Source organism: Oncorhynchus keta, chromosome 17, assembly GCF_023373465.1.
Source record: "Oncorhynchus keta strain PuntledgeMale-10-30-2019 chromosome 17, Oket_V2, whole genome shotgun sequence".
Lineage (NCBI taxonomy): Eukaryota > Metazoa > Chordata > Actinopteri > Salmoniformes > Salmonidae > Oncorhynchus > Oncorhynchus keta.
The window spans coordinates 24,605,417-24,622,377 of NC_068437.1; the positions used below are offsets into that span (position 1 = coordinate 24,605,417).

General features: G+C 41.9%; 1 protein-coding gene across 2 annotated transcripts in view; it reads right to left on the bottom strand.

The window, feature by feature from the left end:
- LOC118396680 (N-terminal EF-hand calcium-binding protein 2-like) overlaps positions 1 to 16,961 on the bottom strand; it is a 150,677-nt gene that overhangs the window by 2,609 nt on the left and 131,107 nt on the right. The window contains exons 9-12 of one of the 2 annotated variants that reach the window (XM_035791023.2): positions 16,238 to 16,294; positions 4,586 to 4,698; positions 1,273 to 1,350; positions 125 to 216 (exon numbers count right to left, since the gene is read on the bottom strand). In XM_035791023.2, coding sequence (XP_035646916.1) covers positions 125 to 216; positions 1,273 to 1,350; positions 4,586 to 4,698; positions 16,238 to 16,294 — 340 coding nt within the window. The remainder of the gene's footprint in view (positions 1 to 124; positions 217 to 1,272; positions 1,351 to 4,585; positions 4,699 to 16,237; positions 16,295 to 16,961) is intronic. The other variant, XM_035791024.2, reaches the window with a different exon arrangement.

The following is a 16,961-nucleotide window of genomic DNA, read 5'->3' on the forward strand; positions in this document are numbered from 1 at the left end:
TCAAACAGTTCTCTCCACCAGTAGGTTCCATTGCTATCAGGGCCTCCCATCCCAGATATACGGCACTATGACAGCATTACGCAGGGGATTGTGCTCTATGCCAGCTCTCTCTCAGGAGACTAACCTGGCACAGCAACAGTGGACACAGCCTCAGGCTGGCACAGAGTGTCAACTTTAACATGTTGAAAGGCCTTGAAGGATGCAGCCTGGAGGTGCCTGAGGGCAGAGGTGGAGGGCATAAGATCACATATAAACACAGACTCACACACCCATGCATGCAGATGCACACACGCTCACTCCTTCAGTTCTCCTACGCCCCATAGATGATAGAGAACTTGAAAGATAGAGACTCGTTACAGCCTCGGCACATCCCCCAAAACATCAATAAGTAATTATACAGTAGTATGTCAGCTTTATTCAGTGGCTATAGCTGTAGATAGGTTCCTGCCGTGATAGAGCTCTGTTCCTCTGGAGTCTGCTTAACCAAAGTCTGATTCCAGATGTTAGCTTTGTATGAACATTTAAACAAAAACACTAAGCAATGACGGCTCTTCTGTAATCATCTACCCAATTGTGTAAAAAAAAATACACATATCTCATATATGAACTGTGCTTACAAAATAGTAGACACCAACATGTCAATTGATTGTGCATAGTCCCCCCGGGTGGCGCAGTGGTTAAGGGCGCTCTACTGCAGCGCCAGCTGTGCCACCAGAGACTCTGGGTTCGCGCCGTAACCGGCTGCGACAAGGAGGTCCGTGGGGCGACGCACAATTGGCCCAGTGTCGTCCGGGTTAGGGAGGGCCTGGCCGGCCGGTAGGGATATCCTTGACTCATCGCGCACCAGCGACTCCTGTGGCAGGCCGGGCGCAGTGTGCTCTAACCAAGGTTGCCAGGTGCACAGTGTTTCCTCCGACACATTGGTGCGGCTGGCTTCCGGGTTAGATGCGCGCTGTGTTAAGAAGCAGTGCGGCTTGGTTGGGTTGTGTATCGGAGGACGTATGACTTTCAACCTTCGTCTCTCCTGAGTCTCTCCTGAGTCTGTACCGGAGTTGTAGCGATGAGACAAGATAGTAGCTACTAAACAATTGGATACCACGAAAAAGGGGTAAAATTCAACAAACAAAACAAATATTGTGCATTATTGATTCCATATTTTCTGGAAATTGTACCTATGGGGATTATAAGAAGACCAAGGGGTGAAGGGTCATGAGATGTGGGGGAGGGAGGGATGACTCCATGGGTGAGATGACACACAATTCCAAAACTTACTTTTTCCACTCCTCCTCTCCATCCCAGAACTCATACACCACGAAGGAGAGCCCATCTGGCAGCCGCACTGCAGTCACACTGAGGAAGAAAGGAATACAAAGAGAGAGAGAGAGAGTAAGACACTGGCAAGTCAATAATGGGCAGATGACATTGGAGAGCTATAAAATATTTGAATAAAAACAGTGAATTGCCAATAAGCTCACGCAGACAGATGTCAGAGAGTGATGTGTGGTCGTTGAGCACAGAAACACTTTCATGCCACATAACCATAATAATAGACACCCATAGTCAACCATTATAGTAGAAGCCCAAAGTTACTTGACTTCAGCTCCACTCACTCCCACGCATAATCCTCCACTGGAGGGCAGTAGTGGTTCAGACGGCTGACCTGTGTCTCAGGGGTTTAGTGCAGTAGAAAAGTTCTACTGTATGAGCTGGGTTTTCTGTTTCCTTCCATCACAATGGAGCTCGCAACTGGAGAGACTCCTGACACATCTTATTGACCTGCTGAATGCTTCTATTACAGCTGACAGCTCTCTGTCTGAGGTTACATCTCGATCAGACCACTGCGTTGTTTTATTTGACGGGCCGCTGCTGTGCGAGGCTCCACAATCACATTCTTCAAACCAAAAAAAAACCCATGTCCAAGTCAATGTGTGTCCATCTAAAGAATGATGTGCACAAGGGGAGGGTGTTTGAGTGTGTGTTTGTGCATCCACACGTGTGCTTCCTTCCCATAACTTTGTCAATGTTTGTGTGTTTGTCTGTGGGTTGTTTGTGTGTATGTGTAAATTCAAGGACTTAAAAAGGAGGACATATTCTTATGGCATCATTTGCAGGATGTATTAGTACCATGTAGAAGCACTTATAGGAACCAATAGTAGAGACATAAGGGAGGAAAATAACGTTTCAGACTTAAATAGTGGTAATGTGAGAATGAGAGAGAGAAAGGAAACAGTCTATTCACAGTACAGAGTCAGAGCCCAATTCCTCAGTGATCAATTATTCACCATCCCTAAGTGTATTATGATGAGACTACAAAATGCTGATGACAGTAGCCAGCCTATTTTCTGGACTTGGCTCCAGGGAGTCGCTCTGAAACCGACTGTAGAGGAACTTGTCCTTTTGAACTGAGTCTTACACACCCTGGGCATGAGAATCTGCTGCTACATTGATAGGAAAGAAGATACATTTGTGCTACATGCAGCAGCAGTAATAGTGGATATACATGTCATCTTCTCTACAAATCAGCTCTTTCCTTGCTATGACAGCAGTGCTCTAAAGCATACTGGAGGTTGTGCAGTAGGCTGCCGTACATTACCTCAGCTCAGAGCAAGACGAACTGAGAGGCTCTGTCCAGGTTTCTCTAATCTGCTCAGCCCTATTTTCCAGTTCATTGTCCCTTGTCACATGGAGATTCCTCCTGGTTGATGATGGTTGTGGAGAGGCAGAGGACAACAGCCTGTTAAACAGGTTTATCCAGTCTGATTGCCTCTTCAGTCCCCAGCACATCCTTTCTCTGCCAGAGGCTCCCTCAACCATCCATAACCTGTACACACCAGCACTCAGAGGCGCTCTGTCTCTCCCTATCTGCAATGTTGACTTATTTGTCCATTATTTTCTAATATCTATTCATGCTCCCTCTGAGTTTCCTCCCCGAGCCTTCCTGCCATTATACTTTGTGATGAGATTAGTACCTTGCGGAGCATTGTGACAAAATAAGCATTACAGATGTAGGATCTTAATTTGATCACCCTGTTGCAGTAGTACTTTACTTTTAAAACTTGTAGTGTATTTGAGTTTTGAAAAGGCTTCTGTCTGGTCATCTGTCTCACAATATTAAGCTGTATATTGAAGATTGGTAAAGTACTTGAGCATGGTCAGTAGATGGCAATCAGTGCTGTTTATGATGAGGGAGGACCATTTGTTTTTCATGAGCATGACCTTATTTCTATTACAGCATGTTGGATGACTGTCATGCATATTCCATTCACCCAGTTCAATGTAACATCGATAGGTTTAGGCTACGTCATGACACTACAATTTTCCCTATACCCATCACGAGGTTGCTACAACCTAGCCTAAGAATGAAGTTTACAACGTAAGTGCACACAGGTCGAGATAAAAATTTGATGACGGACAGTGACACATTCAATATTGCCTTGCACACTCTTGCCTGCATCTAGCTTATCTAGGGTGTAATCATTCATCAGTGGCAAACAAGAGTTTCTATTGGACAAATTCGCCTTTTCCCTTCGTTTGTGGACTTCAACACATCATCTGTTTGTGACCAGGCAAAAAACATTTTTCTAGCCAAACCATGTCATAACCGCTACACACAGCCTACATATTATCTAAAGTAACTTCCTAGTCAACATAGCTAATAGAACTAATGTGTTAGTAAACCCGCTACAATCATGCAGTAACGTTACAGTGTATAGTCACTAAGCTACTACACCGGCAATAAATTAATAAATCCAAAAGCTTACCTTGACTTGGAAGAGTTCCAGTGTTGTGTTGGATAGTCACAGCCATCTAGCTAACATAGCATCCCTCTGTTTAAGCCGGGTGTTTGAGTAACTAAACTAGCCAGCTGCATTTGCTATCTAAGTAAGTGAAACTGAAAGTGAAAACAAATTACTCTCTCTCTCTCTTGCTTCTCCTTCATTTTTGAATAAACTCATTTATTCAACTATTGTCTTTGAGTCAACTACTCACCACATTGTATGCAGTGCAGTGCTAGCTAGCTGTGCTTATGCTTTCAGTACTAAATTCATTCTCTGATCCTTTGATTGGGTGGACAACATGTCAGTTCATGCTGCAAGAGCTCTGAAAGGTTGGAGGACGTCCTCCGGAAGTTGTCATAATTACTGTGTAAGTCTATGGAAGGGGGTGAGAACCAAGAGCCTCCTAGGTTTTGCATTGAAGTCAATGTACCAAGAGGAGGAAGGAAGCTTGCTGTCCTCCGGCTAAACCATGGTGCTACCCGACAGAGTGCTGTTGAGACTACTGAAGACCTTCATTGCAAAACAGTGTGTTTTAGTCAATTATTTGGTGACGTGAATATATTTAGTATAGTTTAATCTAAAAAGGATAACTTTTTCAATGTTGTACTTAAAAAAAAAATGAAATTCACTGAGGAGGTTGGTCCTCCCCTTCCTCCTCTGAAGAGCCTCCACTGGTAGATAACCAGTTAGGTTGTGAATACATCAGCCAGGTAGAAAAACACGCACAGTGGACAAATGGTCATGAAAGGTATTGTGTGAGATGGACAATGAAAGATACACAGATAAAGTTAAATAGGTGGACTCACTGGAAGCAGTCTCTTTCAGCAGAGACATTCTTCAGGTACTGCTTCAGGGCCTCACAGAATTCTCCCAGCTGCTTCTGGGATACCGTCATCTCCTGACGAATCAGGTACAGGGACTGGACAGAAAGAAAGAAAGACAGACAGAAGTAAAAAGTGAGGGGTTGAGAAAAAGAGGGAGATAAAAGCAGAAAATAGGTAAGGAAATCCATTTGATCATGTGATGGGGCTCCTGGTTTAGCATGTGAGTGGAGAAGAAGTTTGTGGATGAGACTTGTACGCATTAGTTAAATTTGCCATATTTTTACTTTGCATTCAACTTTCTTAAATATCAGATTTGATTGATGAGTTCGTAAGTTACCTTTTTGATTCAAATGTTACACGATCTGAGGCGCAGAAGACCTGTTAACTAACGTTTCAACCGTGATGGCAAACGTGAATGGTAATGGCGCCGACTCCAGTCCAACAGTTACGGATTCTCATGTGGTCACACTCCACACAGATCGTCAGAACCTCCATACGGTTCTGGTCTCAGAAATTACAGCTACCATTGCCACCCAGCTCAAAACTGCCATTGATGCTGCTCTGGCCCCGCTTCTCCACCGTCCTGGATGGTGTCCGAGCCACTGCAGATGAACGACTTGGCAGCTTTGAACATGACCTGTGTGACTACAGTGACCGCATAGTAGCCCTTGAGAAAATGGTCACCCGTCTGAGCTCCGAAAACCAAAAGCTGATTGACAAGACTGATGACCTGGAATCCCTTTCTCGCCATTGCAATCTTTGGGTTATTGGTATACCAGACAAACTTGAAGGAGGGGACTCAGTTAAGTTCATGTCAGACTTCTTTATGGAGGTGCTGGTCCTGCCATAGTTCCATCACCCCCGAAGCTGAACAGAGCCCCTTGGCCCCTCCCCAGTGGGCGGAGACGACAAGCTACAGTTCGACTCCCACAAGGATGCCCAGTGTCGGTTCGACAGTCACTTCTGAGCCGTTCCTTGGATCTATGACCTACTCTTTTGCCTAGCCTACCCTCCAAGTCGAAGGTATGTTTTGATTTTTATTGCAGGGACATTTTCCCCCTGTTGCCATTCCTTTTCTACTCTGCAGAAACACTATTGAACCCTGATAAAAATGACTAATACTGTCTTGTGTGGTTGTTATTTAAGCTACACGTTTGGGAGGTCCTTTTTATTTGTCTAGATGGCTAGCGTAGCAATGCATAGCTACAATTCCAGGCTTTTGCAGAGCTTTCCTAGATTTTTAATATAGATACTTACTGAAGGTCTTTTCACCACTTTATTACACCCCATTGATCATTTGTACATGTACAGACACTCTGCCCCTTTTCTTTTTTGTAAAAGGGCAACATACTGCGGGACACTTATTTGGCCATCCTTACGAGACATTGCACATGTTGCACTGATTGAAGACTCCCCGAGTCAGGACGGTTTTATTTTACTGTTATGGGGTTTTCTGACCTTGTTTTGGTTGACCTACTTTACCATTTTGTGAATTTATTTTCAAATGTGTTTCACGACTCGTGCTATGGAGCCTCTCCGCGTTAGGAAAGGAAGGGTTTCTGTTTATATGTACTGAAGCTGCGCAAACGTCAATCTGGTTCAGAATGGGTGTACAGATCCCTGTAGGTTTCAGAATCCCCAGGCAAGAGATTATTCTTTCTTTTCACATGTACACCATTCTTTTTCTCATATTGACTATTTCTTTATTGATCATAAGTTACACCCAAATGTCACCTCTTCTGAATATTTATCCATTGTAATTTCTGACCATAGACCTCTAGCCCTCGACCTAGTCCTGTCAGGGCAAACTTCGGTTCTCTTCTCCTGTCTGATGCAGACTTCTGTAACGTTATCTCCACTTCTATTGATCATTTTGTGGCTGCAGCGTAGCCTAGTGGCTAGAGCGTTGGACTAGTAACCGGAAGGTTGCGAGTTCAAACCCCCGACCTGACAAGGTACAAATCTGTCATTCTGCCCCTGAACAGGCAGTTAACCCACTGTTCCCAGGCTGTCATTGAAAATAAGAATGTGTTCTTAACTGACTTGCCTGGTTAAATAAAGGTAAAATATATATATATTTTTCTTTTCACTTTTCCAATCAGACAAGCTTAACCTCTCATTCTCTCTTATGGGAATCACTTAAGGCCTATCTTAGAGGAGAAAACATTTCTTATTCTTCTCATTTAAACAAAACTCGTAAAGTTAAACTAGAACATCTCATTAAAGTCATCCTTGACTTAGACCATCGATATGCCCTGACGCTATCCCCAGAACTATATAAGCAACGCTTGAACTTACAATCAGGAATTCAATCTCTTGTTCACTACAGATGTAGAATGATTACTATTGCATTCACGTGATATCTTGGCGACAGAGCAAGTTGTCTGCTTGCACACCAAATAAAACGCAGCGCTACTACCCGTCTGATTCACCAAATTAAAGATTCCTCTCATAATTTGATTTCTGACCTTACGGGGATAAATGACACCTTCAAATCTTTCTACACCTCCCTGTATACGTCTACATTTCCATCAGATACTGCCAATATGACTACATTTTTGGGTGAACTGGAGACTCCCACAGTTGAGGCTGAAACTGCAGATGACCAATATTCTCCTCTCAGCCTTGAAGAAGTTATTCAGTCTGTCAAGCCAATGCAGAGCAGCAAAGCTTCAGGAACGGATGGGTTTCCAACTGAGTTCATTAAGAAATTCCATACCAAGTTAGCCCCTTTACTTTTATCTATGTATAACGAGTCACTTGAACGTGGCTCACTGCCACCTACCCTAACACAGGCTTCAATAGTGCTTCTCCTTAAGAAGGGGAAAGACCCTGTTCTTCCTGTTCTTCATTTAGGCTCCTAAGTCTCCTTAATGTGGATGTAAAGGTGCTTGAGAAGGTGAAAGCGAGGCGTCTGGAAGTAGTCTTACCAGGACTCATATCACAGGAACAAACCGGTTTTTATAAAGGACAGATATTCATTTTTTAAATTTTCGGACACTGTTTTACATAATTTATTCAAAACAAATGTTCAACTCCCCTGAGGTGGCAATCTCCCTAGACGCAGAGAAGGAATTCGACAGAATTGAATGATAGTACCTATTTGCTTTCTTAAAAAAATTGGATTTGGGGACAAATTTAGCTCATGGATCCATCTCTTGTCGGTACCAATGACACCTGTACGGATTATTTTGCCCTGGAACGTGGGACACGCCAAGGCTGCCCATCTTCCTCTTAGTTATTTGCTGTCGCCATTGAGCCCCTTTCAGTAGCTTCACGGGCATCCTCCTCTTTACAATATGTAATACAGGAAGCAGTTGAACATAGGTTATCATTATATGCAGATGATTTGTTTCTCTTTGTAAATAACCCTGTAACCTGTTTACCTTCTATCCTTTCAATTCTGGAGAACTTTGGCTCTTTCTCTGGGTTACAAGTTGAATCTCCAGAACAGTGAGTGCTTTCAAATCAATCCAGCAGCGCTACAGCTTTTCAGCTAAGCCACTCTGGTTTCAAATACCTTGGAGTGAACGTAACTCGTTCATTACATGCTCTTTTTTCTGCAAACTTTGCTCCCTTCCTTACGCAAATGAAATCTGATTTTCAGAGATGGAGTAGCTTACCACTATCACTTATAGGAAGGATTAATGCTGTAAAAAGGATTTACCAAAATTCCTTTATCTATTTCAAATGATTCCATTGTTTTTATCAAAGTTTATTTTTAATTGTTTAAAGTTTACCACATTTAGTTACCACATTTATCTGGGGAGGAAAGGTACCCAGAGTCAGGAGATCTTTACTTCAGAGATGCAAGTTTAGTGGAGGGCTTGCACTACCCAACTTTTTACACTCTTACTGGGCAGCCTACTTTCAGAAATTGCTATTCTGGTTACATGCTCCAGATACCCCATGCTGCCACCTAGAAGCACATTCTTGTATTTCTGCATCTCTTCATGCTTTATACTCTGCTCTTCTCTCCCAGCATCCCCCTCTCGCTATACTGGCAATCCTGCAGTACTTTCCACTCTTAAGATTTGGTACCAGTTTCGACGGCATTTTAAATTCTCCTCTGTGTCTACTATGGATCCTATGGATAAGAATCACTTATTCCCCGCTTCCCTCATAGATAATATCTTTCCTTGTCCAGTGAAAGAAAGCGCTAAGTCCTTCCAAGACTTTCGTAAATAGATTTTTCTAGTTATCCCAACCTGGTCTCTAAATACTCTTTGCCTCCATCTCACTTTTTCCGTTACCTTCAAATGAGGCATTGTGTCTCCTCCCAATTTTCTGGCTTCCCTGCTCCACCCCCTTGCCAACCCTGGGATGGCATATTGACTCGATTACCGCGACAGAAAGTAGTAATTTCTCTGCTATCTATCTGTGTATTATGTCATTGGACAAACACTTCACCAACAAAACTAAATCTGTTTGGGAATGGGAAATGGGTGTTGAATTTACACAGGAGTGGTGGGATGAGACGATTGATAGAGTACGCTCCACTACATCTCGTGCTCGTCTTGGCCTCAAACAATTTAAGGTTTTACATAAAGTGTATTTTTCCAAATCCAGATTGTCTGAAATATATCCAAATGTAAATGATGAGTGTGATAGATGTCATGTCTCACCAGGACATCTATCACAGGGAATCAAGGTGGGTGGACTGAGGTAGGGCGGAGAGGTAGGGAAGGGACTTGGGTTTTTGGGGGTGGATGTGTTGCGTGGAGGGAGGAAGAGAGGGTTGTTGGAATATGGTCAAATCTTTGATGTACATTTAGTAAAATTTGAATTAAAAAAAATATATAAAAAATACAATGTGATGGGAATGCTCTATGGCAGGGATCATCAACTAGATTCAGCAGTGGGGCCGATTCTTTCTTGAGCGGATGGTCGGGGGGCCGGAACATAATTAATAATAATTTGTAGACTGCAATTTGACAGCAAGAAGCCCAAACATATAATATTTGACTAAAACATAATAATTTCAAACCTTGCTGACATTTTTATACAATCACATCTCTCTATTATGAGTGGGAATACTTGGGAACAGATTTATATATGATCACATCTCTCTATTATGAGTGGGAATACTTGGGAACAGATTTATATATGATCACATCTCTCTATGAGTGGGAATACTTGGGAACAGATTTATATATGATCACATCTCTCTATGAGTGGGAATACTTGGGAACAGATTTATATATGATCACATCTCTCTATTATGAGTGGGAATACTTGGGAACAGATTTATATATGATCACATCTCTCTTTTATGAGTGGGAATACTTGGGAACAGACTTCCTAAATGTAAATCATTTGGAGCTGATTTTCTGGTGTTTTTACAGTATTTCCCATCTAACAATGAAAATAAATTATATTATTATTATTTTTTCGCTCAGACAACTTGGGGGGCCAAATAAAATCCCCAGTGGCCCAAATTCATCCCACGAGCCACCAGTTGGGGAACCCTGCTCTATGGAGTGCTTGCAGTGTTCTGTATATCCATGGTGTCGACCCTTTTTCAGTACACGGCACACTGACGTCATGCACGGATGCGTGCGACTCTTGGCGGCAGTAAGAAAGCCATCGCCATCTGCGAAAACCACTTTTTGGGGTATTCATATGCATAAAATTACGTTTTGATTCTTGCTTGAACAGTCGCTAAGATAACATTTGGTTGGGATCTTTGCAAAATAACTGTTTTGGATGCAGCAGTTGTTAGTTAGAACCAAGCCTTAACCCTAAATCCTAATTTTGCATAACCCTAATCCTAATCTTGGCATAACCCTAACTCTAGCTTCATGTCCACTTCCCTGTTCAACCCTAACCCTCAACCACAACCCTAACCTTAACTTCATGTCAACATCCCCTGTCAACCCTAATCCTAGCCTCAACCACAACCCTAACTCCTTCGCCAACTCCTGTCATTAAATCACGTTCTTTCTGTTTAAAAAAGTATAATTCATATAATATGCTGTATGTATTTATGTCACTGATTCTGTGATTGCTATACAATACATTCATTTAAATTATGCCTAACATTATTCTGATATGTGACATTGGGACTGTGACAACGCAATCAAACTGTTTAAATCTACAGTTGGTTGTTTTTCTTCATTATTTAGCAAGCAGCTGAGTCCAACATGTGGTGCTTCAGCAGGTGGGAAAGATAAAAACTAATTGAAGCCATTAGAAACTCCTGTCTGACAGGACCATTCCAAACTACAGTTATCATCCCCTCTGGACCAGAGCAATAAATGGGTAAAAAACTGACAATAAACTCAAAACTCAATCAGAAACAGTAAATTACCCAGCTTTCCTCAAACCAGAGCAATATTATTAAATTTCCTCTTCCATTCCAGATGGAGAATAAATCAACTATTACCAAGACACATGCAGCATTTACCAGGCTGCCTAAAATAAGGGCTAGGCCCATCATGCTAAATTAAAGTTGATTCAATTGTGTGCCTTTCATTTGTCATCTAGGCTGGTTTTAACAAGACTGCATGTGGCACAGACAAAAACACAAACAAAACTAGAAATCCTTGTGACTGTGTATCTCAGCATGAGTTTCTATAAAATAATAATTGTCTGTGGGGAGAGCTGTAAAGTGTCATCATTACTGGATGTGAAAATGGGGACATTTCACAACTGGTTATGGACTCTATAAGCTAGTTTGATAGGAAATATTTTGACCACCACTGCAATAAAGATACAAGAGGCCTTATCAATGATAGTATTAAAATCCATCCATTCATCCCCCTTCTCTCTCTTTATTACCTACATTATTTATTGTGTGTGCCCCTCTCTCTCTCTCTCTCTCTCTCTCTCTCTCTCTGTGTCTCTCTCTCTCTCTCTCTCTCTCTCTCTCTCTCTCTCTCTCTCTCTCTCTCTCTCTCTCTCTCTCTCTCTCTCTATCTGTGGGTTTGTGTGCGATTGTACAAGGGTTTGTGTGTGCGTATGGCTCAGGTCAATATCTATATGTAGGCATATATGTGCACACGAACATATGCAGGCATACATGGTTTAATGAAGGCAGTAAGGAATCCATTGAATATATCATGAGATAATAGTGCATGGCTGTGTAAATGAGGGTGTGTGTGAAAGAGAGAGAGAGTTTGAATGTATGTACAGGAAGGCGTCCCCCATAGGGTATGGAAGAAGTTGGGGAAGAACTCAGAGGAGAATCACAGAATTGCACTGTTAACATGGAAACTGGAGAATACCCCCCTTTATTCAACTAGGCAAGTCAGTTAAGAACAAATTCTTATTTACAATGACGGCCTACCCCGGCCAAACCCGGACGACGCTGGGCCAATTGTGCGCAGCCCTATGGGTATCCCAATCACGGCCGGATGTGATACAGCCTGGATTCGAATCAGGGACTGTAGTGACGGCTCTTGCACTGAAATGCTGTGCCTTAGACCGCTGCACCACATGGGATTCAGTCGTTGGCCGATTTTCCTTCTTTTCACTCTGTCAATTAGGGTAGTATTGTGGAGTAACTACAATGTTATTAATCCATCCTCAGTTTTCTCCTATCACAGCTATTAAACTCTGGAACTGTTTTTTTCTGAAGCCACCATTGGCCTCATGGTAAAATCCCAGAGTGGTTTTCTTCCTCTGCGGCAACTGAGTTAGGAAGGACACCTGTATCTTTGTATTGGAAAGGGGTGAATTGATAAACCATCCAAAGTATAATCAATAACTTAACTTTTTTTTACCCATCTACCAATAGCTGCTCTTCTTTGCGAGATGTTGGAAAACCTCCCTGGTCTTTGTGGTTTAATCTGTGTTTGAAATTCACTGCTCGACTGAGGAGTACAGAGATGAGGCAGTCATTAAAAAATCATGCAATACACAATTTTTGCAGTTTGACATTATGGGGTATTGTGTGTAGGCCAGTGACAAAAAACAAAACAAAATGTAATCCATTTTAAATTCAGGCTGTAACTCAACTAAATGTGGAAAAAGTCAAGGGGTGTGAATACTTTGTGAATGCACTGTATGTCTCTATATTATGCATGGGAATAAATGGGAACAGATTTCCAGAATTAAAATCACTTGGAGCTGATTTCCTGGTGTTTTTACAGTCTTTTATGTCCATTAATGAAAAACATATTGGAGGGCCAAATAAAACCATTCGCGGGCCAAATTTGGCCCATATGCTGCCAGTTGGGGATCCCTGTCCAAGAGAGACAATTCTCTTTCTGCAGTGGTGCATCCCTTCGCATCATAACACCCTCCAAATGAGCAACGCTGCATATCTTTCTCCAATGATTCTCTCTCCTTGTGCCTTTCTCCCCATCCCTCATGGCACAGTGGTTGTATCGACAAGGGCCAGTGATTTCAGGTCTGCCAATATAAAATAAAGCTGTGTGTGGTCTAGGAGACTATTAACAACTGTGAAAATGCATTCGAAACCCTTGTGTTGTGTGATGTGTTCACACTGACTCTCTCCCGATGGAGACAGTGCATGTTTGAGCACTGGTCACTCCCACAAGGCTACAGTGAGCAATAACTACTGTTCAGTCCCTCTAACGCTCCGATTCCTCACCACATAGCTGTTGAGTTTCACATTATGGAACAAACAATTGGAGAGTGGATGAAAATATGTACTACCCAGGCTGCACCCAGGGTGAAAAAGGTCAGTCAGAAGTACCACTGTGGTCAGTGCTATACACAGTATCCACTGTACTGGCTGAAGTTAGGTTAGATAACTCAGGTCTGCAGCACTGCTCTGTCCCAGGTACAGTATATCACTCTGAACTGGATAATGGAAGGAGAAATACAGTGTGGTCTTTCAGGTAAGGCAGACTGGCCTTTTGTTTTCCTCACAGTCAATCCAGATAAATCAGTGTCAATAATGGGGTTGCTGCATACCGAGTGCTTCTTGAGGGCATGCACCACACCCCCATTTTAAGTAAATAAAAGAAAAATAACAAATATTTTCCAACATTGCCACCCCCTCTAGGCAAACATGTACAAAACGTTGCAATTTCTAAGCAGGAAATCAATATGTAAAATGGAAATGCTTGACTATTGAAAATCACAATACAGCAAGAAAACAGAAGCCTGAGCATCATTAGCTGTGGCACAATACATTGGAAGCATGTAATTAAATAGAGACTAAGGGATATCAAAGAGCTAATAATCAGACCCTAGTCTCATTTCTACACTACTGTTCAAAAGTTTGGGGTCACTTATAAATGTCCTTGTTCTTTAAAGAAAAGCAATTTTTTTGTTCATTAAAATAACATCAAATTGATCAGAAGGCCAGCATCCCGGAGTCGCCTCTTCACATGTCAATGTTGAGACTGGTGTTTTGCAGGTACTATTTAATGAAGCTGCCAGCTGCCTCTAATGTATTTGTCCTCTTGTTCAGTTATGCACTGGGGCCTCCCACTCCTCTTTCTATTCTGGTTAGAGACAGTTTGTGCTGTTCTGTGAAGGGAGTAGTACACAGCGTTGTACCAGATCTTCAGGTTCTTGGCAATTTCTCACATGGAATAGCCTTAATTTCTCAGAACAAGAATAGACTGACGAGTTTTAGAAGAAAGTTCTTTGTTTCTGGCCATTTTAAGCCTGTAATCAAACCCACAAATTCTGTTGCTCCAGATACTCAACGGGTCTAAAGAAGGACAGTTTTATTGCTTCTTTAATCAGCATAACAGTTTTCAGCTATGCTAACATAATTGCAAAAGGGTTTACTAATGATCAATTAGCCTTTTTTAAATGATAAACTTGGATTAGGTAACACAACGTGCCATTTGAACATAGGAGTGATGGCTGATGATAATGGGCCTCTGTACACCTATGTAGATATTGCATTAAAAGTCAGCCGTTTCCAGCTACAATAGTCATTTACAACATTAACAATGTTATTTTAATGGGCCAAAAATGTGCTTTTCTTTCAAAAACAAGGAAATGTCTAAGTGACCACAAACCTTTGAACGGTAGTGTATGTGTGACCTGGGTGCCTGAGAGGAGGGGGAAATTACTGGAACGATTCAGGCATTTGCATTAAGGAACACTGCATAATACACATACAGCAATGGTACCGCATTAATATCAAAATGCCATACAAATGCTTTATAAGAGCAATTACAAGCAAGGAGGTGCCAGAGTAAGCTGTTTCAAAGCATTTCAAATGTGGATGGTGAACTCTGGCACCTCTACTATGCATGCTGTTGTAGAAAACATGACTTTCGATTCAATCTTTCTATTCTTGATTGTATGCTGAGTGAATCACTTGCAGTAGTGCGCACAGCACTAAGAAAACCCTGCTGAGAGTATGGTGGGTCAAAAGGTTCAATCTTCATTCCCACTTTAAGAATACCCGTCGGGCCTACTAATGTGCCCCTATTGAGCTTTGGGCACACAAACGCACATGCAGCCCCACACCAATCAGACTGGCCCAGCTGACAGGTGAAGCTTGCTCTAATCCTATTTGTGAGAGAAAATGATAGCTCTAGACACTGACAATGATTAATGGGAGAAAAGGAATGATTCAATTTGCTTGGATCCCTCAAGCATCAATAAGGCAGAAGTCAATCAGAGGCAGGATCCGGGCAGCTTGGTTCAGATTCAGAGCAGGTGCTGCCAGTGGACTGCTGCAGTAGGACCCTAGGAGTGAGCAAGGGAACTGCACTGATGCTCAGATAAAGACACCAGTCCCTGTATTATTCCTCAGATCCATCAGACCTCTGATTGTCCCTGTGTGAACTGCCATCTCTCCATCTTACTCATACTGACAGTTCTACAGGCCACTGCATCCACATCTCATACAGGCATGCTGACGGAGGGATATATATTTCAAGAACCAGATGGAGAAACTTTTGCCTAATCAGTAAAAAATAATAATGAAAGGGTCATAAGAGCATAATACCACTTGGGCATTTGGAGAGTATGCTTGTTGCAGACTACTCAAACTGTATAACGACATATGAGTATTTTCTTTTTTGGTTAAAGCATGTTTCAGATTGAAAGATAAATAACTTAACTATACTGTAGGAAACTGTTCAAACTCTTTAACAATTGTTAATATTGGGCGGCAGGGTAGCCTAGTGGTTAGAGATTTGGACTAGTAACCGAAAGGTTGCAAGTTCAAATCCCGAGCTGACAAGGTACAAATCTGTCGTTCTGCCCCTGAACAGGCAGTTAACCCACTGTTCCTAGGCCGTCATTGAAAATAAGAATTTGTTCTTAACCAACTTGCCTAGTTAAATAAAGGTACAAAATGTTTTAAAAATATGGAAGCATGAGGTCACAACAATATGAACATAATATATGCTTGCCCTGAGGTTTAAGGGTCAAATAACCACCCATGGGAGGCACTTAAAATACATCATTTGAACTCAAGCACTGAGTCTGATCACTTTGATAAGAAAAGATAGATAACATGCACTCATGCTTTTCATGCAGGGAGATAAGTCATCTTCTTGGCTGCTTTCTGCTTGAAAGGAGGTGGATATGAGATGCCAATGATTCTCTGTGCAAGCTGGGTGCTTCAGAATGGAGCTCCCAGCTTCGGGTTCGTGAGGGGTAGTTAGGGGTGGAGCAGCAAACCCCCCACAGTGCCACAGCCAAACCGTGCCCCCCTACCAGGCTCTCAGGCATAAATATGCTACTTACTGCGCTGGCTGTGCCATCAGTGTCTGTTAGCCTCTGATGCAGGTCAAACCAAACTGTCTGCAACAAGAACCAAAACACAAGAACCACAAGTGGATTAGTGTTAAGCCTAAACTGCACTGGAACAGTGGAACAGAGGCACCCTACTCTGCACTGCACACACCCAGGTGGGCAGGTTTTTTTCCAACTCACATTTCTTATTTGCAACTGTACAGACACGATGCATGTTTCTTTTAATCCGACTCAAGACTTGCCTTGATACTGTTCTGATGACAATTGATCACTAAGCTGAATGAATATCAGTGTTGGGGAAGTTACTCTGAAAACATAGTTTACCAAGCTACCAATGACTTCACACTGAAATAAGTTAAGCTACACTACAGCTACCCTTAATAATAATACAGTTTACTTAACTAAGTTTACTTTGAAAAAGTAGTTAACTACATCCAAACTACTAAGTGAAAAATTATCATATCTATATCTAAAATGTAATTGACTACAAATTGCAAGAACAAATTACTCTGGAGTCAGATGTTAACAGAATGTGTAATTTAGCCTATAAAACACAAAAAGTTACAATTAGGCACACAAAAAGTGTTTCAAGCGAGAATTAGGCAGGTCTAATGCCGAAAAATAAAGGAAATTCTTGATCACTTCATCTATATTTAATTTTTTCAAAAAAAGTAGTGTGTAGCTCCAGTAGTTAGCTACTAGTTGAGAAGTTAAT